Source organism: Lynx canadensis, chromosome A1 (genome assembly GCF_007474595.2).
Source record: "Lynx canadensis isolate LIC74 chromosome A1, mLynCan4.pri.v2, whole genome shotgun sequence".
NCBI classification, from domain to species: Eukaryota; Metazoa; Chordata; class Mammalia; order Carnivora; family Felidae; genus Lynx; species Lynx canadensis.
Window position 1 is genome coordinate 197,690,624 of NC_044303.2, and position 27,185 is coordinate 197,717,808.

At 44.5% G+C, this 27,185-nt stretch overlaps 1 protein-coding gene across 7 annotated transcripts in view; it reads left to right on the forward strand.

The window, feature by feature from the left end:
- CSNK1A1 (casein kinase 1 alpha 1) overlaps positions 1-7,307 on the forward strand; it is a 47,761-nt gene extending 40,454 nt beyond the window's left edge. For 4 of the 7 annotated variants that reach the window (XM_032594385.1, XM_030329621.1, XM_030329600.1 and 1 more), the window contains one exon: positions 4,770-7,307. In XM_032594385.1, the coding sequence (XP_032450276.1) occupies positions 4,770-4,777 (8 nt within the window). In that variant the 3' untranslated portion in view covers positions 4,778-7,307. Of the gene's footprint in view, positions 1-1,258; positions 1,664-2,416; positions 4,678-4,769 lie in introns of those variants that run through there. The other 3 variants (XR_003971762.1, XR_003971769.1, XR_003971772.1) reach the window with 1 other exon arrangement.
- The last annotated feature ends 19,878 nt before the right edge of the window (positions 7,308-27,185 follow it).

A 27,185-nucleotide genomic window follows, 5' to 3' on the forward strand; every position in this document is an offset into this window, starting at 1 on the left:
AGCCTACTTCCCTAACCCCAGCCGTATTTATCCAGACCATCTATTGAGAAATCTCCTATGAAGTCTGGACTTTGAAGACAGTCCCTTTAGGTGACTTACTCCTTATTTCAATCTCTATGTAATTAGGGTGTTTAAAAGCATGTTATTCTCTTAGGGTCCACTACAGTCATTTTTTTATTCAAGGAAGAGCTCCCCTGCAGTTCAACTCTTCACTAATTCCAAGAAATCCTTTCAGTGACGATAACATCATATAATACATTTTTCTGGTTAAAACTTTAGAAGGCACTTACCTAATACATCCTATCAGTTTTTGTTCACGGAATTATATGCTGAGGTTTTCCAAAGCAGAGAATTTGGTTTCTTAAATGTATCTTCAGCACATGAAACTGTATACTGCAGGGATATCTATTCCTGGAAAAATCCCCGGAACTGGTTGACATATTAATATATTTTACGTTACTAGTTTTAGTTTTTGAAAATTGTATATGGGATGTTTCTTCCATGGAAAGGTGTGTGTGTAATAAGTTGTTTCAGCAGTTCACTGTGAATATCCAAAAAGTCTTTTAAAGTCTGACTTACTCAGCTAAGATGGGTTTATTATGTGTAATAGACTTCTATCCTAATTACTTTTCTAAAGAAAAGATCTTTTGAAGTGCTCCATTCCAAGGCCCATCAAAAGACTAAGAAATAAGGCGTTTCTCATTTCTTGTAAAGCCCACTATGATGTGTACTAATTTTCGGTGCTCTTACGCCACAAGATTATAATTAGTTTTTATACATGTTAAAGAGAAAAATAAAAGATTCACATCTGAGACACTTCCAAATTCATTTCGCTTCCTTTTATTCAGCTGTATGTGATTATCAGGAAAGTAGTTTTTAAGACATTTAAGAAGTACTAAAGGGAAAAGGAAATCTTTTTAGGACATTCAGAATCCAGTTAAGTTCACCATTTCTTTAGTTGAGGTCAGAGATGGGGAGAATTTCAGAAGGTGGTGAAGCCAAAGTTGGATCCTTACATAATTCTGTTATCATCTTAGTCCCTCTGTTCACTACTCCAAGCCGTTGATATTAAGCATAGTTTTATCATAATCAGATACGTGGATGTCAGATTGTTGACAGTCAAAACATAGAAATTTTTTTCTATCACATTCTCCTACCATGTCCATGGTCTTCCTTGAATTACCTTCCAGTGTTTACTGGAATTCACCTACCATTTATGTCTAGCTTAACTTTTTCTGACTTCACCAATTGCTGCTAGGAACGTGGCTGGTCACTCAGCAACGTAACCCAAATCACAGGGGAAGACCTTGAAATAATCTGGAGACTGATCTTCTCTGAATACACTTAATCTAAAGAAGTGCCAGAGAGCTGCATCTGCTTGCTGAAATTTTTGTCAGCTTTTTTCATTGTGGACACTACCACTGGAGAGAAAAGAGCTCAGTAACCCAACAGGAAATGAAGACCAGTGTGCAAGAATTGATTTGTGGTCATCTGAATGAATCTCACATCTCCAAGGCTGGCTGGACTTACCAAACATGAACTTGTCAGAAAATCTGGACGATACCACAACAGTCAGAAGACCTAGAGGAGTACAGTGTTGCTGTGACTCAGTGGTGTATAATGCAGACCATCTACCAGTTGGGGAAGGAATCAATTGTAACAGGTATTTCAAGTTCAACAACCTCAGAATTCTGTAATAGGGAAGACAAAAAAAAAAAAAGAGATACCAGTCTGGTTTTTTTGTTTTTTTTTTTAAAGGCAGTTGAAGGGGTAATGTGTGTACTAAGTCGTCATTTATCTTATTTGTAGTGATAAAAAATCTCTTTCCCGACTTTTTTTTTTTTTTAGTTTAGCATAGGAAATGTTATTGTAGCTGTTTGTGTTTTTATTCTTGAGCTTTTATAGTGCCAATCTGATTCAAAATTCTCCAAGTTTGATTATGATTTCTGTGCAGCCAAAAAAAAAAAAAAACGAAAAAGAAAAAACACAGACATGTTAAACTAATAATAAATGGTATTACATCATGAATGTGAATACTGCATTCAGACTACTTTTAAAAAGTTATGTCTTCCACTAGGAAAGGATACTGAAATTTAAAAAGCCCATCACAAACTTCAAGCCTTACTATTATATAAATATCCCTTTGAACTAATTTGTGGTTCTATTTAAAAAAAAAAAAAAAATCAGGGACATCAGAAATGCATTCATAAATAAGAGCCAGTGTATACTTTTCAGATTTTGGATTAAGGGGTAGAATCTCACTAGTTACATAAACATTTTTTTCCTTTTGCAGATTTGAAAAGAAACTTAAATGTAGCTATTAACTCAGTAGTTACAGTGATGGTCCAACTCAATTTTGACTTTGCTTTTTGCTCCCTTTTTTTTGTTTTGTTTTTTTGTTTTTTTTTGTTTTTAGGAGCAAAGGGATCCCTTTCTTATTTTAACTGTTGTTGCAGTGAAGATGGGTGTTTGGACTTTTAGAAGCCAGGAGACACCACCTAAATTACAAGATAAAAACCAAGGAATCAATGCACACTGGAAAAAGGAATGCACTTGAAGATTGAATGTTGAATACTTGCTGAATGCTCCCATTGAGATTTTTCCTACGTAAACTTGAGTAACATCTTAGGACAATTCTCTGGAGAAACATTGATCCCTGGGTGGAGTATCCTACCATTGGCCAATCTGAAGAGTTACCTCTGGATCTGACTGCTCTATTCCTCCAGGAATATTTTTAGGCTAGCCTCTGTCTGATTCCTAAGCAATTGTAATCATTAACTGACCCAGTAATTTCTCAAATATCAGATGAACAGATACAATTCTTACCTAGATCTAATTTTTATCCCTATTAAAGACACAAGAGTGTTCTAATATTTTGACATTGTAACTTACGTTTTGTTTTTAGTTAGTGATAGCGGTTTCTATTTTAAAGCTGTTTGGATATTCAACGTAGTAATTAGATTATTCAGTATAACGTAATCACATAGCAGGGTGTGGTAAACAGTTTTAGTAGCTGTGTAAACATTTTTCTTTATCATATTTAAGAATAATTGCAGGACTTGAAATCAAATGTTCATCAGGGTAAGGGACACCTCTAATTAGCTAATTCATAGTTTTAATTTGCTTCACAGTATTCTGTATTTTAACATTGGAATCACGTTACAGAATATGGTCTTAATTTTAAGGGTTTTAATTCAGGTTTGATCTGACAGCCTTTTCTTTTTGTGCTTACTTTGCTAATTCTCTTTAGTAATATATACCAAATAGAATATTCCTTGTGATGAAGTTCATTTTCAGAAGTCTTCATAAAATTTTTCATTTTGGCATTTACTTTATGAATTTAGTACTTGGGCAGGCAACAGAGGTTTATTTTATTTATTTTATTTAACAGAGGTTTATTTTGTGTCTACTCTGTTAGTCGGCGTAGAGAGCGAAAGAATGTGTATAGCACTGTCCTCAGAGTGTTAGCACAATATGTTTTTAAACGAATTAAGATGACTTTCAGCCCTCAAATGAACAAATTCCTAATTAACGAGTGAGCCCATATTTCCCCAAAAATGATATATAAATGTTTGGTGTTATCTTTCCGGGGGGCGGGGGAGGGGTGTGTAGGGAGGCATAGATTTTAGAAGCATATTATTTGTCCCACAGAGCCCATTGGAAATGGTCCAGCGAATGTTTGAGAAGCACAAAGAAGGGAGAAGTTTATGATGAATAAAAACATGGTTTCCATGCTGAATTTAGAAGTGAGAGATCAGAGTGGGCTAGAAAGAGCTATAATGAGGCCAGCTATAGGGGTTTGGAAGGGGATGAACCAAGGGGCATGGTCACCTCAAGGGAAGGCTTTTGGTGAGAAGAGGTGGTACTGATGGGGTTTTCGTGTTTTGGCTGAGGAATGGGCATACTTCCTTTCTGCCTTGAGCCACAGATAAAGCTTGTAGGTAATAGAGATAAGCATTTGCTCTAGTGGTCTTTTGCCACAGATGGAACATGCAGCTGTTACTACCCGAGGCTGGTTTCTATTCAAACCTGCCTATGTGTGGAAGTCTTAAGAGTCTAATTGTGGCAGAGGGAGGTAGTGTTTACAGGGTGGGAAGGCTTGCAAAGTAAATCCAAAACAAAAAAGCCTCACTTGTTTAGGTTTTCAAATCCAGGGCAAAACTTTTTTAAGGTGTTATTGGTGGAAGTACAACGTTTTTAAAGGTTTAAGGTTTCTGTGATAAAAATCATACTGACCAGGTTTGTGTTCTATGGAATAACTCAATTATGTCTTGAATACATTTATTATTAAAGCTTATTGCTCCTTATTTGGATCAGAAGTAATGTGCAGAAAAGTTCCTGCGTATAGTATGATTAAGACTATAGTTTGTAATTTTTAAGGCAAAACCATCTTACTTTTCATTCGTTTGATAAATATTTGAACACGTTCTATGCTCTAGGTACTAGAAGTCTAGAAATAAATAAAACAGGCTCATTGGAATTCCCAGTAATTCTCGGGTCTGAAAAGTGTATGCTGACTGGGAAGGCTTTGATTCACCGTGTACCGCTCCTTCGTAAAGGCACCTAGAACAGAAAAGTTTTTGTATGTAGTTTTAAGATGAGCTGTGATTTTCAAATAGATGAAGATATTCTGAGTCACCATTCTAATAAAGTAATTATTGGCCCAGTTCCACCCAATTTCCCAGTTTTGGGTGTGGTTTTTAAAAGTCTTTTGTAACTTGGAATTGTAACATTCTTTTTTTGTTTCGATTTTTTTTTTTTTTGAACAGGTTTCTAAGCATGAATCAAGGAACAGAAGAAGCAGAGCAGATGATCGGAGCAGCATTTGTTTCTCCCCAAATCTAGGAATTTTAGTTCATATGTACACTAGACAGTGGTTGTGAACAACCATTTACTTGGTGTAAAGAACTTAATTTCAGTATAAACTGGCTCTGGGCAGCATTGGTGATGCCGTGTCCTGAGTTGTAGCCGCTGTAATTGTGAATATTAACTGAGATAGTGAAACATGGTGTCCAGTTTTCTATTGCATTTTTTCAAGTGGAAAAGTTAACTCTAAATGGTTGACACACACAAATTGGTGGAGAAATTGTGCATATGCCAATTTTTGTTAAAATCTTTTATTTTGAACTATACTGCTTTGAGATCTCATTTCAGAAGAACGGCATGAACAGTCTTCAGCCACAGTTGTGATGGTTGTAAATGCTCACAATTGTGCGTTCTTAGGGTTTATCCACCCCTGGGGTTTGCAAGTTGTTCACTTAAAACATTCTTAAAATGGTTGGCTTCTTGTTTGCAAGCCAGCTTGATACGGTAGCAACCAAAGATTCCAGTGTTTGAGCATTCGGAAGACTGCCTGCTTACCTGTGCTAGAAATAACAGCATCTAAAGTGAAGACTTAAGAAAAACTTAGTGACTACTAGATTATCCTTAGGACTCTGCATTAACTCTATAATGTTCTTGGTATTAAAAAAAAAAAAAAGCATATTTGTCACAGAAATTTAGTTAACATCTTACAACTGAACATGTATGTATGTTGCTTAGATAAATGTAATCACTGTAAACATCTATATGATCTGGGATTTTGTTTTTATTTTGAAATGGGAGCTTTTTTGTTTACAAGTTCATTAAAAACTAAAAACTGTTTCTGTAAGGAAATGAGATTTTTTTTAAACAACAAAAATGCCTTGCTGACTCACTATGAAATCAAAATCTCCCCAATTTTTTAATAGACTACTTCAAGCCATTTGTTACATACAGTTCCTTTGCGAATCATTTTAGATTTAGTGTTACAACTTTTCCTCAGATTTTTTTATTTAAAAAAAAAATTTTTTTTTTTTTTTGGTCTGAAGGGGAAAGGCATTCTTTATTTTTCCTTTTATAATGACTTACAGGCACAGTACCTAGTGCCGCGGCAGCCGGGACTCCCGTGTTCTAACTCCTGCGGCCTCGCACTAACCGCTGGACTGATTGTGCATAAGAATGAAAGCGTTAAAGGGTTTAACTACCATTTTGTAGCTTTTCTTTAAATTCCTGGTTAATTTGGCTTTGAGCAGATTGATTCTTAACTTTGGAGAGCATCCCACCAGGTGACCAGGTGAGGTTCCTATGATTCCTGACCCTCCCTAAGCCCCCATTCTTTCCCCTAAGTTCTCTGTGCGCTTCCTCTTAATCTTAAATGCGCTCTTCTCTTTCCTCTTTCTGACCCAATAGAAAGAAAAATTTATTGACAGTAATTCTTTAAATAGCGTAATTTATTCATTTATAGCATGTCAGGATTAATTAAAAGAACCTTTGTCTGAAAATGCTGCCAGGAGCCTGTTGTAAATGTAGGTATTTTGTAAAATAACCTTGAAACTGTAAATTGACAGGTTTGTTCAGATTGTGTCAGGTTTAATTTGTTTTATTTTTTTTCTCTTTCTTTTTTAAATCTACTTTAGCAATAATTAATTCCATGATCACCACATTCTGCTATTACAGAATATATTAGCACCCTCCCACTGCAGAAATCTTAATGAGTGCGAACTTTTGGGGTAGGCAGCTTACTTGTTTCTTTTCTATCCACCCATGTGAGTTAAGGTATTTGTTTCTTGACTAATAAACCCTTTGATACTTTTAGCCAGAAATCAGTCTCATAAAGCTATTTTTGAGTATAGTTTGTGTAAAATAAAAATGTTTAGCTTTGGTAATAACTTTTCCGAGCTGAACTCCCTCTAGCAAGATATTTTTCAGTGCTTTTATTTACTATGCACTTAGACTATGCACTTTTTCTGAAATATTTTTGTAACACTTAACTTTTTTGTATTTTTGCCATTTGAAAAGGTTGTGGTGTAGTTGGTCTGTAATTAAGTTGCAGATTTCAAACTGCTGTTAGCTTTGTAAATCAAAATATAGGTGTTTCTGTCCTGGTATATCTTCATTCCATCTGCAGCTGGAGCTGGAATCCCATTGATCTTCTAGCTACCATTCATTTTCTTCACAGTTCACAAAAGAAGAATGTGAAATTCAGTGAATGCTGTTCCTAATCCTGTCGGGAGATGAATCTCATTTCACCAAAATTAAATTATGTTTTTCCACTAAAATGATGATACAAGTTGAAGACACATCACTCTGAAATTGGAAGACCTCTCACCACTTAAGGCTCCGCAGTGGCTTACTCAGCTGAACTCTAGGTTACTACTCTACTTTGTTCACCCATTGGGGGGTGCAGTTTTTTTTAAATGTCGGGAGATGGCCATTCTAACTACTGTTGAATGTCTCTGTTTTGGGAAGGTATAACAAGAAAATAAAAAAGAATATATATGAAGGGAGAGACTGGTTATCTCCTCCCATACGGTTGTGCTCATGCTCCTATGGCCTACAAATGGAATTTGGGAGGTTTGCGTTTTCTATTATTTTCCATCAACAAATAAGCAAGAGATTTTCCTATTTCTATTAGTGCTTGCAGTGCTATTAAAATGTTTCAAGCGGAGAATACTGTAATGGCTATAAACTGAATTCCATTATAATAAACATAGCAATCAAGATTTTAGAAACCAAGCCAGTAAGCTAGTTCTCCCTACCATTTGCTGAAATACAGAGAATGGGTTCTTCTGACTTGAGTAGAATGAACGGTAGGACTTCTAAGAAGGGTGCCCCTGGACTTTCTTCATCTCAGCTTCCGAAAATTCAGTGGTCTGACCAGGGCTCTTCTTGAGCCAGATGGATATGTAGCCATGTTTTATGTTTTCTTGTTAGTTTTTCAACGGATAAGCATGTGATCAAAATGTGAGTGGGTCTCTACGAGGTATATAGCAAAGCGTCATGAACAAAAATTTATCTCAGATCTGCCGTCCCCTTTAAAGTGAGACCTTGTGAGGCTATACCTTGACAGGGTTGTTTTCGTGCTCTTCTCATCTTTTAAAATGGCCAGAGATGGTGATGAATCAAGAGTAAGTTGATCTCATCGGTCTTTGAATCATCAAACAGTACCTTGTTGAAGTAAAATGACTTGATTTCTGAAATGACTGTTAGACCCGTTATGAGGACATAATGCAAAAGTAGTGAAAATGTTGAACAATAGGAGAGCTGTCAGACTAGCCGTCCACGGCCGCGGTCGCATTGTTGGTCAGATGGCATTGTGTCTGTTGCTTGAGGCTGTGGACCCACGGTGACTAGAAGTCCACAATGAGAAGGAAGATTCTCCTCCTCCTTGTGAGTTGGGAGAGCCCTCCTGGGACTTCATACTTCATTCTGTTGTTTGGTCTCTGCTATTTGTCAGCCTGGCACGGTGACTTGGTTCATTCTGCCTCTGCCTGTACCAGATCAGATCCCTTAAAGAAGTGTTTTTGGGGAACTGCTACCATTGGCTACTGTGTACACCCGTCTGGATCAAAATCACGAAGAAATGTTTGTAATGGCGATTTGAAGTGCTGGGGCAGTGTTGAGTTCATTGGTGTCCGTACCACCGTAGACCTGAGCCATAGCACCTGACTCCCTAAAGAACTTGACTCCCTAAATAACTCCCTAAATGGGAAGAACAGTAAAGTGGAGGTGGAGAGAGTGTTGAAGTGGCCAGTAGATTAGATCAGTGTCCTTCATAGTGAGGAGGCCAAGCAGGACATGTAGGGGTTGTAGTGACTCATCTTGTGTTTAAATTCAGGATTTCTTATTCTACTTGGCCATTTATCACTCCAGCCATGTTTGTTTTTATAGGTGACTATTTGGATACAGAAGGGTTTGAAAAAATGAACTGTTTTGGCATTGTAGCGCACATTCCAAGTCGATTTTTAGACTGTCCGGGACTATGCCAGCTACAGGGAATTCAGAAGTGACCAAGACCATCCCCCCCCCCCCCAGCCTTGTTTTAAATGTTTATTTATTTTAGGGAGAGAGAGACCGGGCAAGCAGGGGAGGGGCAGAGACAGGGGGAGACACAGAATCTGAAACACGCTCCAGGCTCCAAGTTGTCCGTGTGGAGCCTGATGTGGGGCTCAGACTCTAGACAGTGAGAACATGACCTGAACCAAAGTCGGACGCTTAACCGACTGAGCTACGACTGAGCTACCCCGGTGCCCCAAGACCATCCCTTTTTAACAGCTCAGTATAAGAGAAGAAATAGCAATTTTGTATCACTGTAACCATTGCTAAAGAGTAAGCATTTGGGTGTTATGAGAGCACCTAATAGAGACATCGAACTGTCTTAGGGTTTTAAGGCGTTTAGCAAAGAAATGTAGACAAATGGAGCAGCACATGAAAAATCTGAAATAAAGATGGGACTAATTATGGAAGGTAGTAAGTAGCTGCAGGACCATTAAAGGTACGGATAAAATTCAGGTGCCCTTTGGAAGGATCACAAAGTATGGGCGGCCCATTGAAGCTGTTGTAGGGAGACCAGGGCCATTCCAAGAAAGCAAAAAAGTGTGGAAAACTTGCGACTGAGGCTCCTAACTGAAGAGACCTTTACAGTTCTACATTTTAGCATAGACCCAAAAGCTGTAGAAAGGATTAGATCATCCAGTGGCAGTGGGAAAAGGACTGTGGAATCTGCAGAGTATGCCCCATTTGTCAAAATCCTGAAAAATACTGAAGCATCTTATTTACTGAAGGAGACATTTTAGAGGAATTTATGGTTCAGGTCCAAATCTCAGTCTTCCAGCATGGTATCTTATTTGGAAGAAGTGGGGAGAGATTCCATATTAGGATGAAATTTAACAGCTGTATGAAACTACTTTCATTTATTAACCCTCAAAAATCCCTTGGCCTATAGCAAAATTTAGGTGTTTATATATACGTTTCTTTGATGCCATTAAAGATGTTCATACAGGGCTGCCTGGGCGGGTCAGGTCAGTTGGTAGAACATGAAGCTCTTGATCTTGGGGTTATGAAGTTAAGTCCCATGCTGGACATAAAACTTGTTTTTGTTTTTTGATGTTTATTTTTGAGAAAGAGCACCAGCAGGGCAAGTGCAGAGAGGGGGACAGGATCTGAAGTGGCCTGTCTGCTGACAACAGAGGGCCCGAAGCAGGTTCGAACTCACAAACTGTGAGTTAATTGACCTGAAGTCAGATGCTCAACCTACTGAGCCACCCACGTGCCCCCCCCCCCGCATAGTTTACTTCTTTAAAAAATCTGTTACATAGACTGTTTTAGCTTTATTCTTAAGATAAAAAATTTATCCCCCTTTTCATCGATGACACAGTGACTTGTGCACATTTATCTACTAAATCTCCTAGTTCAAACTTTAACAAGGCCAGAGCTAGGTCATCTCTGAACTGAGCCGATACCTGTGGAAATAACGTCCTTCAGTCTGCGAGGTGCTTCTTACGCTTTGTTCTTTTGATATTTAAGGAGTGTCTGGCGGGCTGAGTCAGTGGAACATGTCAGTCTTGATCTCAGGGTCATGAGTTGGAGTCCCACATCAGGCATAGAGTTAGTTCACCTTAAATTACAAGAATGGTACAATGATTCTTCCTTATGCTCAGGAGATTCAACAGTTGTTTACATTTTGCCCATTCAATCTGTTTGCACATCTATTTATCTTTTCATCTTTATTTTTGAGAGAGCGAGGAAGCATGAGCGGGGGAGGGGCAGAGAACCCAATGCGGGACTCAAATCCACAAACTGCAAGACCATGACCTGAGTTGAAGTCGGACGCTCAACTGACTGAGCCACCCAGGTGCCCTTGCACATCGCTCTGTAAACATACACTTTTTAACCATTTGAGAGTAGGTTACGGAAGTATTTTAATTTTTCTGAGAACAAAGATAAACTATTAATCATGGTACAGTTAATCAAAATCAGAACATTTTAAGATTGACCCAGTTTTCTAGTCCAATTCCGTCTGTAGTCCCAGTGTCTTTCATAACCCTTTTTTCAAATTGTCCAGGACAATTTGTCCAACAAAAGAGCCATTTACCGTACTTACTTATGTTTTTAAGTTTGGAACAGTTCCTCACCCTTCCTCTTTCATGACCTTAATGTTGTGTGTGTGTTTGTGTGCGCTTATGTGCATGTGTATGGTTTCATTTTCCAGCTGTGTTCGCTGAGGGTCTGGAACTCATGCTACTAAGGTAGCAGTGAGCACACCGGGCGCCCAGGTCTTGATTTCTAAATACTAAGGAACCACGGCTTCTTGGAGAAGTGTCTGACTTCAGGGCTGGGGTAGAGAAAATAAATACAAGGTGAACCTGGAATATTCTTGTGCCAGAAAGAAAGGAAATCACAAAAAAATGATGAGTACATGTCAGGACACTGGAGCCACTTGAAAGGTTCTTATTGGCCAAAAGTGTATCAGTTATATGAAAATGCTGATGACAGTGTAACTTAAATACCCATGGTTTCCATATTTGTATAAAAGGAGGAGAAAGGAAAGCTCTTGAAAGAATGCTGATAAGAGTAATGTTGCATTTGAAAAGTCAACATTTTACTAAAGGGAGCAAGTGCAAGTTTGATAAGCGCGAACATTTACGTTGTCAAAAGTATTACTTACCAAGTAGAAATACGCATTACTTGCCAAGGAGCATTCTAAAAAATACCTGGCCCGGATCCTCCATTGGAAAGGTGGTGCGATCATCTCCATTTTAAAGACAAATTCTAGGTTTCATAGCGTATCTTGCAGAATTAGAATTTGAATCCATCTAGAACTTAACAGCTGTCCAACAGACATCATGTCAGTCCTTAATCATGACAGTTACTGTTGTTCCTGATAGAAAAGAATTTAGAAAGGTGGGACTACCCAAGATGTGACAGCTGTTAGGTTTTATAAAGCCAAGACCTAAACCTGGCTTCCTTTAGTTTTTATATGGTTAGACCTGGTGCCCTTTTAAAATTTTATCACCATTTGAAACCCAGAGGTTAGTAATATTAACCATTTATTGAATGCTGTATGCCAGGCACCTTTCTAATGCTAATTTGCCTGATTGCCACAGCTTCCCATGAGGTAAGTCCTGTCTCCTGTTTACTTTTGGAGATCCTGAGGCACAGGGCTGCAGGAGGTACTTTATGTTCTCGTAGTTTCTCAGGAACTTCGCTTTCCTCCTTTAATTTACATAGTCAATGTATCTTTTTTTTTTTAATGTTTATTTATTTTTGAGAGAAAAAGACCGTGCAAGTGGAGTAGGGACAGAGAGAGAGAGGGGGAGACACAGAATCCGAAGCAGGCTCCAGGCTCCAAGCCGACAGCACAGAGTGTGACACGGAGCACGAACTCATGAGCCACAAGATAATGACCTGAGCCGAAGTTGGACACTTAACCAACTGAGCCACCCAGGTGCCCCTAGTCTATGTATCTTTAAATGCATATCGAGGGGCGCCTGGGTGGCACAGTCGGTTAAGCGTCCGACTTCAGCCAGGTCACGATCTCGGGGTCCGTGAGTTCGAGCCCCGCGTTGGGCTCTGGGCTGATGGCTCAGAGCCTGGAGCCTGTTTCCGATTCTGTGTCTCCCTCTCTCTCTGCCCCTCCCCCGTTCATGTTCTGTCTCTCTCTGTCCCAAAAATAAATAAACGTTGAAAAAAAAAAATTTAAATGCATATCGAATAGGATGGCAGTCTAAGAGTTTCAAAGTGCAAAACAATGCCATAAAAGGTTCCTCAAACCGTTTGTATACTTGAGTCCCGCATTTAGGACCAAATTCTACATCTTGGTGTTTCTGTTTTTGTTTTTAGTCTCTTGGAAGATGATTGAAATGAAGCGCCAAAAGGGCCTCCTGGGTGGCTCAACACAGGTGGCCCAGTCGGTTGAGCGTCCGACTTCGGCTCAGGTCATGATCTCATGGTCTGTGAGTTCGAGCCCCGCGTCGGGCTCTGTGCTGACAGCTCAGAGCCTGGAGCCCGCTTCAGATTCTGTGTCTCACTCCCTCTCTGCGCCTCCCCACTCATGCTCTGTCTCTCTGCCAAAAATAAATAAAACATTGAAAAAATTTAAAAAAATAATAAATTAAAAAAAAAAAGAAATGAAGCCCCAAAAGACGTACAGATGTATTAAAATTACCACAACCAAGACTAGAACTCACACCAAGACATTCTTTTCCTAGTGGTACTTGCTGTTAAGCCAGAGGAATTCTTCTGTATAATGCATTTATCAGCCAACTTTTACCTAGTTACCACCAAGTACCCATCTGTGTGCTAATAAAATGTCAGCCAATTTTGCTATTAACCAGTCTTACTAGAAATTGAAATCAGTTTTTTGAAATCAGAATGATGAAGTACTAGTGTTGTAAGATAAGTTATTCATACCTAATCCAAGAATGGGATGCATTGATAAAATCGCATTCTGTTCGATGGTTGGTCAAGGTATTTTTCCTTGGGGGGAATGTTTCATTTACGGTTTTGGAGCATATTCATGTGGCCAGGTTTGTGTAGGTTATTCTAATATGCTAGTACATTCACTGAAGGGGTTTTCTTCCCCCTGCCCTGTACTGTAGTACCAAGCCCGAGAGTGACATTTATATAAGGAGTATAATGTGTTAGGTAGAAAAAAATGTAGTCCATTCTCAACATGACCATATTAAGGCTGCAATGTTACTGATTCAGGGAAGTAAATAGTTTGAATAACCATTGGAAACAATTTCTGGGGGGTGTCAGGCAGCACACTTTGGTTTTCTGCCAGTGGACAGTTAACACAAATCATGGTGGTGATAAAGTGTTGCATTAGATATTTAGGTTTGGAAAAGGGGAGGTGGGTATTTTTAGAAGCTGCTCTCAACAGTTGCTAAGTAAATATTTTTTATTAATTGCAAAGCTGGTTTGCACTGTGGTAACATTGCAACTCCATTAAGAGTATAACGTTTTAGTCTAGATTTAGAAACACAGTAAAACTAATTAGCCTCTAGATTGTGTGTGTGTGTGTGTGAAATGTTCTTGACCGCCCTAACCCCTGCAAAATGAAGAATGTGTCAGTTACTGCTTCTGTCTTGAATTTCATATGACAAGCATGCATGATTTTTTTTTTAAGCCTGTGTACAAAAAGTGCAAGTTCAGTAGTTAGAATAGATTATAGTTAAGTAGATTAGTAGCTAAAGAGCATTTACTGAGTCTCTTAAGTGCTAGGCCCTGTGCTACTCCCTGGGAATTCAGGAGTGACCGTACGAGACTATGCAATGTGGGATGTTACCAGAATTGGTGCAATATAGATGGAGGTCAGAGGAGATAATCTCTGAATTGCCTATTGAAGGAAGAGTAAGATTTCACCGAGCAGAGGAGACTCCTCACCTTGATGCTAATCCTGGAGGAATGGTAGCAGATCACACCCATGTGAAGAATTTAATCGGGCAGAATACCCACTCCTTCAGCTTAGAGCCAGATGAGTGCTTCAGGCAGTGAATGCTGGAGGTTCACACCTCTTATAATGAGATTATGTGAGTAATATGTAAGCCATACGGAAGTTTTTACAAAAAGCTGAAGTAATTTGGAAGTAAAGACAGTTTAGTTGGAATACAAGCCCTAGGATTTCAGTCTAGGAAGAGATCTGAGAACGGTCATGAGATAAAATGACATGGGGGGGGGGGGGAATGGTAAGGTGTGACAAAATCCAAGCAGCCAGCCTAAACTAATGAAACGTATTGGACCTTTGGTGGGGCTGGGTGGTGGCAGAGAGGTGCTTTTCAGAGCAGACAGCAGAATATCCTCATCTCGCACCAATTCCAACCCTTTCTAGCATGTCCACAGATTGCTAACAGTTGCATCAATAACCTCATAAATTAGGTACGGTAGTTAGGAGTCCTTGGATTCTATTACATATATCAAGGCAAGTCTTTTGTTGGGTTTTAAGGCTGATGATGTGCCCCTATGGGATAAATGTGTTCAATGTCTTTTTAAATGGCTCTTGTCAATCTTCAATTTCTATCTTTAGATAAAAATATCCTAATAATTGAACATCAGGAAGGACAATATCATACATTAATTTTACTCCGGGTGTGTATTGTCACCCAGGAGACTATGAAGCCTCCTCATTGGGGGTTTTTGCTGCTTGCAGAATCTGGAGGTGCCCAATGCTCTGCTTTTTTGTCTTTGAATTCTATATATGGCACGTTAGCAGGCTAAGATGGATAAGCACGAGGAACAGCATTACGTGAAAGTAAACAATAAGATCATTGAAACTTGAAGCTGTGGTCTCCCTTTGGAATAATAGCCTGCTCAAGGTCACAGAGCTGATGAGCGGCAGATCTAGGAAAGAATCCAGCTGGAGGCCTTTGCCACTAAACTGCTACTCTAGGCACAGGGCAATGATTCTAAGTACAGTTCCAGCACCAATAGCCTGGGAACTTGTTAGAGATACAAACTCACGCCCTGCTCCAGACCTACTGAATTGAACTCAGGATGGAGCCCAGCAATCTGTGTGTTAGCACCCCTCAAATACTGCTCATGCTCGCTAAAGTTTGAGCAACACTGGCAAAAGAGAATGAGGCCAAAAGTAGTTGGTAAGTAGAAATTAGCTATAGTGGGAAATGGGGAAAACCTTGCATCTGGGGCTTTCCTCCCACACCCACACCATTCCCATCACCACCACCCCCATTGGTTTTTTAGCATATAAGGGTTCCAGATTGCAAAACTCATGTTTCTTTGTCCTAGTTTGTAATCCTCGGAACTTGAGTTAAAATTAAATGATTGACATACAGTCCCTTTAAGTTGCAGACTTTTGTTTTTTATTTTTTTAAAGCTTATTTAGTTTGACAGAGACAGAGGGTGAGTAGGGGAGGGGCATAGAGAATCCCAAGGACACCGTCAGCACAGACGCCCATGCGGGGCTCAAACTCATGAAATAGATCGTGACCTGAGTCGAAACCAAGAGTCTGACGCTTAACCGACTGAAGCCACCCAGGCACCCCTAAGTTGCTAGCTCTAAAAAAAAATGTAAACTTAGGGGGGGAAACCCGATTTGTACATCTTAACAGGACTCCGTTTTCAATCAAAACCACTTTTCTAGGAGCCCTGTGAAACCCCACATTTTGAATAATGCTTAGGGTCAGACGTGCCCCCAAGCCAGAGATGTAGATTTGGAAGCTGTCACCGTAGGAGTGATAGTTGAAATCCCAGGACGAGGGGAGTTTTTCCAGACTGCATTTCCAGCTGGATGTGAAGAAGGTTGAACACAGAACCCCGGGACATACAAGGGCAAAGCAAAATGAACCAGCGAAGAAGATTGGGAATTGTCACAAAGGACGTCCGGGAACTCAGCAGTGCCATATGGAGAGGTCGAGAAGGAAGCTGAGTGGTTGATGAGTCAAGACGCTTCATGCTAGTTGCTGCAATGGCCAAACTCGAGACTAATGGCTTTATGCAACATGTATTTCTCCCTAGTGTGAGGGATTAGCCTTCCACCTCGGCCTTCCAGGCTGATGCTGCAGGGAAATGTGTCAGCAATGAACTGCCTGAGCGGGACAAACCTGTATCACTTTTTTTTTTTTTTTTTTAAATAAACCGTCGGCCAGAACCAGTCAGGCCCATTCTATCTGCAAAGGAGGCTCACCTCCTTTGCTATTTAGGTACCTAGTTTTCTTGGTCACGGCTTGTTGGCAAGTGCTGCTGTACAGGAAGCTGGATGTCAGAAAACTGCCCCTGGCTGTTTGTACCCTCACGTATCCAGGCTAGGTTTTCCAGGAAGGCAAAGCCTGGAGCCAGTAAACTCCCATGGCCCTCTGGCACAGTCTCCTGGCCTCTCTTCCAGGGCTTGTCACATAGGAAAACAAGCCACGCAGTCGCTGTTGCTAGGAAACCCGTAAACACGGCAAGAAATAATCTGCCTATCTGCTGAGGCCTTAGCGTTGCCACTCGCCCGTCGATGCCCCACAGCTGCTTGACCTTCGCGGGGGGTTATATCTGTGTGTTGGCATAGGAATAAGGAAGAGAAGAGTGTGTGTCTCTCCTGCTGGGAGCAGAGTTTCTTTACAAGCAGAAGGCATAATTATTTTTGTCCTTTGTATACGGGAGCCTAACACAGGAAGGTGACCGGTTAAACTGCCATTAGAATCCGAATCCAGGATAGCGTTCGCTTTCTTTCAGCAGTGGTTCGCGTGCTGTTGATTCATCGGACGTCTGTTGCCAGGGCCACGTCTATCTTGAACCTATGCAAATAAATAAATAAAATAATAAATACGCTTTGGGGTCTATGTGCTGATTTTATACGTATTTTTTAAGTAAGCTTTATGCCCAGCCTGGGGCTTGAGCCCCACACCTAGAGATCAAGAGTCACATGCTCCACCAAAGGAGCCAGCCGGGTGCCCTGTGTACCTGCTGATTTTGGATTCAAAATGTGTGTTTGTTTGTTTGTTTGTTTACAGGGGGTGGGGGGCAGAGGGAGAGAGAAAGCGAGTCTTAAGCAGGCTGCACGCCCAGTGTGGACTCGATCCCATGACTGAGAGAACATGAGTCAGACGCTCAACAGACTGAGGCACCCAGGCGCCCCTAGATTCAGAGCTTTTAAATGGCTCCTCCATCAAATGTTACTGCCCCCTAAAGAGATCAGCAAAAGCTCCCCAGTTTCAGCTTTTTGAAAACAGAATTGTAATTCTCTCCTTACCGCTTCAGATCCTCTGTCCCCCCCCCCCCCCCGCCGCTCCCCACCCCTCTCCTGCTCACACTCTCTCTCTCAAACATAAAAATAAACATTAAAAAAAAAAAAACAACATGCTTTCAAAAGGTCAGTGTTGCAGGTCTACCTAAATCTGACCATTTTAATTCTTCTTCTTCCTCCGTGCTGACCCTTCAAGAAGACTGAAACGGAAGGACTTTCTTACACTTCCCTAAGTGCCTAAGAACCTGCCATCCCTTCTGCTTCCTAAAAACCCATGGAAGCTGACTTGAACACGTATTTGAATCTGCTTACTAGCTGGCTCTAGAGCCCACGCTTGAGGTGGCTAGTTACGCTGGTTATGCTGCGTACCCCGGGATTTGAGATCCATGCGTTGCAACGGCCACCCAAGTATCAGAGTTGACTCACCATGTCTCCCAATGAATCTACAATTTTGCTTCCCCAAACCTGCTTTTCCTCCTATAGTTGATTCTCTCTTGGGGAATGGAAGGCAACTGTAAGCAGAACACCTGAGCGCCTCCTTGGCTCTCTTATCAAGCCCAATTACTCACTGTCCTCACTGGTTTTGCCTACACTGGGCCTTTGTCACCTCTTATCCGAACTCCTGCCTTACACTCTGCTCTAGTCTCCTTGCCTTGGGTCTAACCTCTCCAATCCATTCTCCACATCATTCTTCCTGAATGTGCCACACCCTTTTCCCCCTCCTTTCAAGACGCTGACTGAGCTCCAGGATCTGTCTCCTGCTTCCCAACCTAACCCAGCTAATCTCTTGACTTCGATCCCGGCCCCAATCTCCTTCCCAACCCTCTACCCTCCCGATATGAACGCATTTCCCAGGACACATTATCCCATCGTGTTTCCATGTACTTTCCCTGTGCTTACAGATGACTTCCACTTTCCCCTCCAGTCTGCCCGCTAATTCAATTCGAGTATTTCTAGAAAGTTTCACCAATTCCAGCAGAAAGGTTGACCATTCCCTCCTCGGTGCCCTCACTGCAGCACTTTCCTAACTGTGTTTGCTGTTGTATTTCTGCAATTATTCAGACACACATTTCCCCGTTCTTTTTCTGTTTCTTTCTTTCTTTCTTTCTCTTTCTTTCTTTCTTCTCTTAATTTCTTTCTTTCTCTTTCTTTCCTTCCTCCCTTCCTTCCTTCTTCCTTCCTTCCTTCCTTCCTTCCTTCCTTCCTTCCTTCCTTCCTCTTTCTGCCTATGTGTATTTATTTTGGGGAGAGAGGCAGAGAGAGAAGGAGACACAGAATCCCAAGCAGACTTCCTGCTATCAGCACAGAGCCCAATGTGGAGCTCAAACTCACAAACTGAGATCATGACCTGAGCTGAAACCAAAAGTCTGAGCCACCCAGCTGCCCTACTTTCTTTCTTTTTCTTTTCTTTTCTTCTTTTCTTTTCTTTCCTTTCCTTTCCTTTCCTTTCCCTTCCTTTCCTTTCCTTTTTCTTTTTCTTTTCTTTTCTCTTCTTCTTTCTTTTTTTTTTTTTTTAAGTAATCTGTATGCCCAGCCTGGGGCTTAAACTCACAGCCCCCTGTAGGTAAGTTTCTTGTGAAAAGTGGAGTGTGGATGGTCACCTTGGCTGTCACTGCTGATTTAGACTTTTATCTTCATACTCTTTTGCTCCCATGTCTGCTAAAAGACGTTTGAAAAGTGGTGCACCACCTTCAGGTATATATTAATGTATACTTTTAAGCGGACATCAATTTTTTTTCCATTTTTTTCCCCTATAACCTTAAGTACTTGCAAAGGGTATGCTTGGAAGGTGTTGGCAGGGTGCAGCACATTGGCTTCTCTTTTCTGAACACCATTAGAATCCAGTTTTGAAATTTTGATCTTCAACTATATCCCCAAAGGGGGTCAGTAAAAGGCATCTACAGCCTGGCCTCTTTCCAAGCAGCTATGTTGGGTTGGGGCACTTGTTGAGGAACTACAGACACACCTTTTGGGGACAGCCCTGCCCACCTTCATCCTCTGAAAAAAGTTCACGGACACATTCCGGCCAGAACGTTTACATCATTCTTTTCTCTCCCTCCGACTCCTCTTTTTCCATTTCACCTTCATCACAGAACTTTATCATACACGCTCTTCATTTTTATGGCCTATTGTCTTTTCATGGCCGCCCTATTGCGCTTTTTTTGAAACAAAAATATGGGGGCGCCTGGGTGGCGCAGTCGGTTAAGCGTCCGACTTCAGCCAGGTCACGATCTCGCGGTCCGGGAGTTCGAGCCCCGCATCGGGCTCTGGGCTGATGGCTCAGAGCCTGGAGCCTGTTTCCAATTCTGTGTCTCCCTCTCTCTCTGCCCCTCCCCCGTTCATGCTCTGTCTCTCTCTGTCCCAAAAATAAATAAACGTTGAAAAAAAAAAAATTAAAAAAAAAAAAAAAAAAGAAACAAAAATATGCACTTAAATTCCAATTTTGATGTCTTTTAAGTAAGCTCTAAGCCCCACATGGGGCTCAAACTCATGACCCCAAGATCAAGAGCTGTAAGTTGCACTGACGGAGGCCCACCAGGTGCCTCCTCTAATTTTATTTTATTTTATTTAAAAAAAAATTTAAAAAAAAAAATTTTTTTTTTAACGTTTATTTATTTTTTTGGGACAGAGAGAGACAGAGCATGAACGGGGGAGGGGCAGAGAGAGAGGGAGACACAGAATCGGAAACAGGCTCCAGGCTCCGAGCCATCAGCCCAGAGCCCGACGCGGGGCTCGAACTCCCGGACCGCGAGATCGTGACCTGGCTGAAGTCGGACACTTAACCGACTGCGCCACCCAGGCGCCCCTAAAAAAATTTTTTTTTTAACATTTATTTATTTTTGAGACAGAGAGAGAGCATGAACAGGGGAGGGTCAGAGGAAGAGGGAGACATAGAATCTGACACAGGCTCCAGGCTCTGAGCTGTCAGCACAGAGCCCGACGCGGGGCTCGAACCCACAGACCACGAGATCATGACCTGAGCCAAAGTCGGACGCTTAACCGACTGAGCCACCCAGGCGCCCCTCCAATTTTAATTTGCAATTTCTTGTGACTATAAACCTTGACGTGTCATTTCCTCTGGCTAGAGATGCCATTGCAGTTATGATACTTCCTTGATCAGAGCCACCCACGTGCATTAGAAATTTGGGTAGCGATTTGAATATGGAGCGTTGAATTTTGTTTAATGAGATGGATTTTTTACAATGCATACTCGCGTATATATACATCGATCAACGCTATTTATTCCCGGGCTGAGATAGGCATCGCCACCAGCCCTGCCCCCTGCTTTTCATTTTCATCCACGTCTGAGTTTTGAAGCCCTTTGCTCACACAATTATATGGGACTGGAAGTGGTTTGGTTATTACGGTACCACTCGCTTCTTTGAATTCTTTCCAAGATACATGCCAAGAATTACTCGGGGAGCTTTTGTAAAAAATTAACGAACAATTCCATTAGGCCTTCCTTCAGTGCTGTGCCATGGAAGCCTCTCTTTGCTAAGGCTGTTTCCCTGAAGGAGCTTCCAGAACGAGGTAGAGCGGTTTACAATATGACCCCTGGTTGGAGGCCCGTGAGAACAGAAGCCGACTTCGGGCTCCGAGGCCCTCAGGAAGCCTCCAGTCATTCTCTGCCAGCTTGGGCCTATCCCTTTCCCTCTCCGGGTTGGAATCTCTGGATCTGGTGCCGGCCGGAGAGTCTCTGGAGCTGAAACTCGGGATTGTTCTCTGCCTCCCACTCCGTCAACTCCTCTCCTTGAGCTGTCTGTCTCCGCAGGACAAAGACTCACCCTGTGTCATCAGCCAATCAATCCAATGATCTAAAATGATGTTTTTGGGCCATTTACAATCAGCTCTTATACAACGTAGGGAACGAGCAGGCTCTGCCCAGTTCACTAAACCACTCTAGAAAATTGGGGCGCCTGGGTGGCGCAGTCAGTTAAGCGGCCGACTTCAGCCAGGTCACGATCTCGCGGTCCGTGAGTTCGAGCCCCGCGTCGGGCTCTGGGCTGATGGCTCGGAGCCTGGAGCCTGTTTCCGATTCTGTGTCTCCCTCTCTCTCTGCCCCTCCCCCGTTCATGCTCTGTCTCTCTCTGTCCCAAAAATAAATAAATGTTGAAAAAAAAAAAAAAAGAAAAAAGAAAGTTGTGTGCCACTGGCCCCAACTCGCCTCCGTTAGCATTTTAGTTCAGGGCATCAACTTTGCTTTCGGACCTGGGCCTGCTTGGATCCTTGCCTCTTTCTGACCACATTAATTATCTCAGGTTTCACCAGGACCCTCCCCTCGGCTTGCTCCCGTTTCTAACGAGGATGGACTCGCCACCTCAGGGCCGTGTAGATCGGTGACTTCTTGCATCGTTAGCCTTTCCTCTGAAACGGAAACAGAATCCTCTCTGCTCCTGGAAGGCAGCTTGATGCCTTGGAAATAACACGGAAGCTGGTAGCGACAGACGCCAAGTTCACTAGGCTTCGCTCTGTCACCAACAGCGAGCCAGGTTAGCTCTGTTCTCTACCAGGGACACGCAGTCCTGCATCTAAACGACTGCATACGAATGTTTTCTCGGTCGTGTCCTCCTACCCAGGATCACGGGGAATTCAATAGAAGCTTTCTGTCTAGATAGTGCCAAGCATACAGTCAGCTGTTGACGAACCCGTTAGTGGCCATTGTGAATATCCGAGAGGAAGCTATTCCCCAGAATCCGAGGCCTGTCCCGGGAGGAAATCTTTCTCGTGATCTCAGGGCACATGGTGGATCCGGGAGATTCCGACGGAGGAAGACAGAACGCTAGGCGGTGAGCAGATCTGGAGGTCTGAAGCGTTGTCTCCTTAAGCGCCCCCCATCCCCGTCCAGGCAGGAAGAGCCAGGGCCTTCCTGGGGCCCGGGCGGGCAGGGGGAGGGGGCGGAAGGGCCGTTCTGCCAGCTTTCGGCCACCCAGCTGCTTTCCACAGCTCTTCTCAAGGCGGGTGGGGCACCGCCCAGGCTGTGGGTGAGTCATGGTAGCTGCCTGTCTGGGCAGGAGTTGGCCCTACCTGCCTCGAGGACGGAGTGCTGGGGCACCTGGGAGGGCCAGCCCTGGCCTGTGGCGGCCGCCGGGAGGAGCCGGCTCCCCCAGCCCCGAGCTGGACAAGAGGAAAGGCTCCCAGGGGAGCAAGGAAAGAGCCTGCACCAGGCAGCCACGGCCCACAGCCGGGAGGAGGCCCAGGCCACGCCGGCAGATAGCCATGGTCCCTGGGGAGGCCGGGCGGGGGACAGGAGTCTCAGAGGATCCGGGTGTGGCTTCTGGGCCGCTCACCAGCTCTGTGACTCCAGGCCAATGACTCCCCTCAACTCCAGAGGAGGCGAGGGTGCCCGCCCCACGGGGTTTTCGGGAAACCTCAATATTTCCTAAAACAAAGGTCCATACGAAGGACTCAGCAGAGGCCTAGCTGACGGAGGTGAGGGCACCTTAGGAGGTGAGGGCACTCTAGCCAGAGCCAAAAGGAGGGTCTGGGGCTAGAAAGTGAGGTCCTTCTGAGGACTGAGGCGGCTGCTGAGTAGTCAGTGCGGGCAGGAGAAGGGAGCGGCGAGGGGGGAGGTGCCTCGACTGTGAGGGTCACGAAGACCAGATTATGGAGGCAGGCTTTGGCTCCATAAGTCACGGGGAGCCTGTGACTGTGTCTGCGGGAGGAGGGGTGACTTCAGGTCTCTGGAATGCAGAGCTATACTGTGTCTTCCAGCGTAAGGCCTGGCACGTTTCCTCGGTGAGGTGACATAGGCAATGAGGACAAGGCAAAACGTCAGCCTGCCTGGGACACGCTTGTGCTTCACCCTGAGAGAATTCAGGAGCCAGGGAGTGACCCGAGGCAGAGCTCTAGGAGCCCCCTGATCTGAGCTCCTCGAGGCCCAGGCCCCCGTGTAGAGAGAAGTCAGGGTGCAGCACTCGCTCTGGCTCCCGTTGTAGAATGAAAGAAAAATCAGGAGATCAGTCGTTGGAACATGTGACTCTTGATCTTCGGGGTGTGGGTTGGAGCCCCAGCTTGAGTGTAGAGATTATTTAAATATAAAATTTTAAACGAAAACCAGGAGCCCCTGGGCCAGCCCCTTATTTCACAGGGAGGAGAAGAGCCCAGAGCTGGAGTTCCATGTGCACAAGCCACACAGCAGGTGGTGAGAGAGCAGGCCTACGGATGTGGGGCTCCTCCTTTCACTCCGTCCCTCCCCCTGAAGAAAGGGCCTTGTGGCAGGGAGGGACACCTCGGTCGTGCCCCAACAGGGCCCTGTGCACCTCCCCCAGGCCCAAGATGTGGGCTCTCACGTCAGGGAGAGGAGATGAGGTCAGCAGTTCTGGGAGCTCGAGAGGAGGCACCGCCCTGCCTGGGATGATCCGGTCTCTGCCTCACCTCTCCCTCCCTGGCTCTGGGCAGGAGTTTCTAATGAACCGGGCTGGGCAGGCTTCGCCTCCTTGGAAAGCCTCCAGAGGCATTGCAAGGAAGCAGTCCCTGTCTGCAGCTGCATTCTCCAAAGGCCCTGTGCGCCCTGTCCAGAGGGGCTCGGGGCTGCGCCTCCCCCTCTCCCAGGGCACCGGGCCCCTTCCCCTTCTCTCCAGCGCAGAGGTGCTCAGGTGGGAGAGCAGGGGCGCGGTGCCCTGAGTGAGCTACGGGACTTGCTGAGTCATCCTTCACAAATATGCAGCCAGGTCCCAAACTCCTCCTCTTGTCCAGTAACGCCCAGGTCTGAACAAGTTCTGACTCTCATTACCCACCCCCCCACCCCTCCCATCACCTCCCAGACTGCAGTTCTGTGACTCTCCCTTAATCGCCCCTTCCGGCCAACCTGACCCCTCACTGCTTCCCTCTTGCCAAACGTGACCACCCACCGGTCTCAGGACATTTGCACTTGGGGCCGTCCCCCAGAGTCTTCCTGATCTGTGCTGAAATGTCCCCCTCTCAGCGAGGGCTTCCTGGATCCCCCTGTTTGAAGATGCCACCTGCCCTTCAGTCCTCACCTCTTTCCCTGTTTTATTTTTCTCCAACTAACATACTATATACTTCACCTGTTACTTTAAAGTAACCGTCATCTCCACCCCACCAAGAAGGCAGCAACATGAGAGCAGATGTTTTTGTCGCTCTGTTCATTCACTGCTGGGTGCTCGGGATGTCACGTAGCGCCTGGCACATAGCAGGCCCCCCACGAACCCCTGGTGAACACTGAGTGGATAAATGAGGGAACGACTAAATAGATTAAGAGAGCAACAGAAGCTTCTTTGCTCTCCTGGGCAGAGGGCGTCCCCCCTCCCCGCTCAGGAACTCCTGAAAAGTGTGGGACTCTACAGACTTTGTAAGAGGGAATTGACCAAACGGTGGGGGGGGGGGTGCGCCGCCAGGCAATCACCACCTCCACCCCCCTCCTCCAATCCCGTCTTTTATTTTTCAGAGAACTGAGTCCACCCCTCTTGCCCCAGTCAAAACCCCTCTGGTTTCTTCACATCTGTCTGATCCACTGGAGGTATAAATGAGATACAATAAAAGGCACAAGTCCGAAGCATGCAGCTTGATGACTTTTTACATAGTGGTAACCACCACCCAATCCAAGATGTGAGCCATTTCTACCCCCGCCGGGGGGCTTCCCAAAGGCAGCTACCCTCCCGACTTTATCGTCACAGAATTGGCTGTCTCTGTTTCAGAACCTCACCTAAGTGACTGGCACAGTATGTGTGCTTTTGTGGCTAGTTTTTATTTTTATTTTAGAGAGACAAAAGCAGGGGAGAGGGGCGGAGGGAGAGGGAGGGAGAATCCTAACCAGCCTCCAAGCTCAGGTCCCACGCCCCTGGGGATCATGACGGGAGCCGAAATCAATAATTAGAGGCTCAACCGACTGAACCACCCAGGTGCCCCTGTGCCTGGCTTTTTTGGCCCAGCGTTGTGTTCATGAAGTTTCTCCACGTAGCACAGGAGTTTGCTTTTTTTTTTTTTTTTTTTTTTTTTTTTACTGCCGTACAGATTCCTCCTCACATCTTCTCGAGTCAGGATTACATGATGTGGGCCAGTTCTTCCGTCGGCCTAACGGAGAACCTGGGGGAGCCCCCACCCTCGCTCAGCCCTCCGGTCTCTGGCGTTTTGTGGACGCACAGGCTGGAGAGGAGCTCATTTGCTCCGCTCCGGACTTGGGGACCTCATCATAGTGCTTGGAAGGCCGACGAGCATCATGGGCGAGGGCTGGGCCCTAGAATCTGGCTCGGGCTGAAACTGCTCATCTGCTACTTCTTGGGAAGGTGACCGGGCAAGTCACTAAGACTTGACTTCTTGTCTTCATCTATAGAATGCAGATATATTTATACTACTGACTACATGGCATTGCTCTGAATATCACAGAAAATGATCCATGAGTCTGATAGGGCTGGCAGAGGTTGGACAAACGCTGGTTATTTTTGTGACGGCTTAGACCATCAGACACGCCTCCACAATTGTCTTTATTGGGATCTTTGCCCAATAGGCCAACCCATAGCTCTTTCCTGGTCATCTCCCCTCACCCCCACAGTGCTGCCTGCTTAAGCCTCAATTTCCTCAACTCGCCTAACATTTTATGAATGAGCACGGAAGAAATACACAGAACACAGGGACCATTTACGAGCACCATAACGAAAGCCTTGTATCCTCATTGCAGAGGATTCCTTAAGAGACCTTCGTTCGGGACTTTGAACTTGAGCTTTACAAAGTGCTGAGTGAAGAAGTAGCTGAGGCACAGAAGGCAGGCACCAATTTGAGATTCAATCTGCTCTCCCAGATGGAAAAGCCTGAGCCACTCACACCCACTCCTCATGGTCTGTTGCCTCCCAGCGAGAAAGCTGCCATCCCCACGATGAGGCCACTCACGAGACACAGCCCCACTGCGGGGGCCTGGGCACGTTATGGGAACACCAATGTCACCCCATGACTCAGCCCCTCAGGACTACGGGCCGGGCCCCAGTGACGTGTCAGGTGTGGTGACTGTGTCAAGGGGCACCTGGGGAGCACTTAGCGACCCCGGTGGCAACCATCACCTCCCCTCAAACCGTCACGGAGGATTGATAACAGCAGGGGTAGTTTCGGATATGGGCGGGCGATGGACAGTTTGTGGGTCCCACGCTAAGTGGGACTCCGTGCCTCTGGGGAGCCACTGCCGCCTTTGTCGATGGGTGAGGTAAGGTGTGAGGCCCAGCAGTGAGTGCCAGCGTCCCTCCACCCGACCACACTGCAGAGATGCCCTGTCCCTGCGGCAGTCACCCCACAGGACGCGCTGCCACCACCTTGCAGTGAGATAACACTTTGCCCGTGAGGACATCTGTCGAGGGATTACTCTGCGGCCCGCACTTGATGCATTAGCTCGTTTAATCCGTTCAGCAGGTCTGCGAGGTGGTTTCGGGGGTTGAACTGCATGCCTCCCCGACGGAAGTTGAAGTCTCAACCCCGGGACCTGTGAGTGTGACCTTCTTGGAAACCGTCTCGTCTCCGCAGATGATCAAGTTCAGATGAGGTCGTGAGGGTGGGCCCTTATCCTGCAGGACTGGTGTCCTTACAGAAAGGGGAGATTTGGACACTGAGACACGCACCCGGGCCGCTGGGATGAGGGAGTAGCTGAGGTGGGCCTAGGAGAGTCCCCGAGAAGGCTGCTTGCTCCCTGACAGGTGGGCGGGTGCCCTCCACCGCTGGGGACGTCCACATCCACTCCCACTCGCTGCAGCCT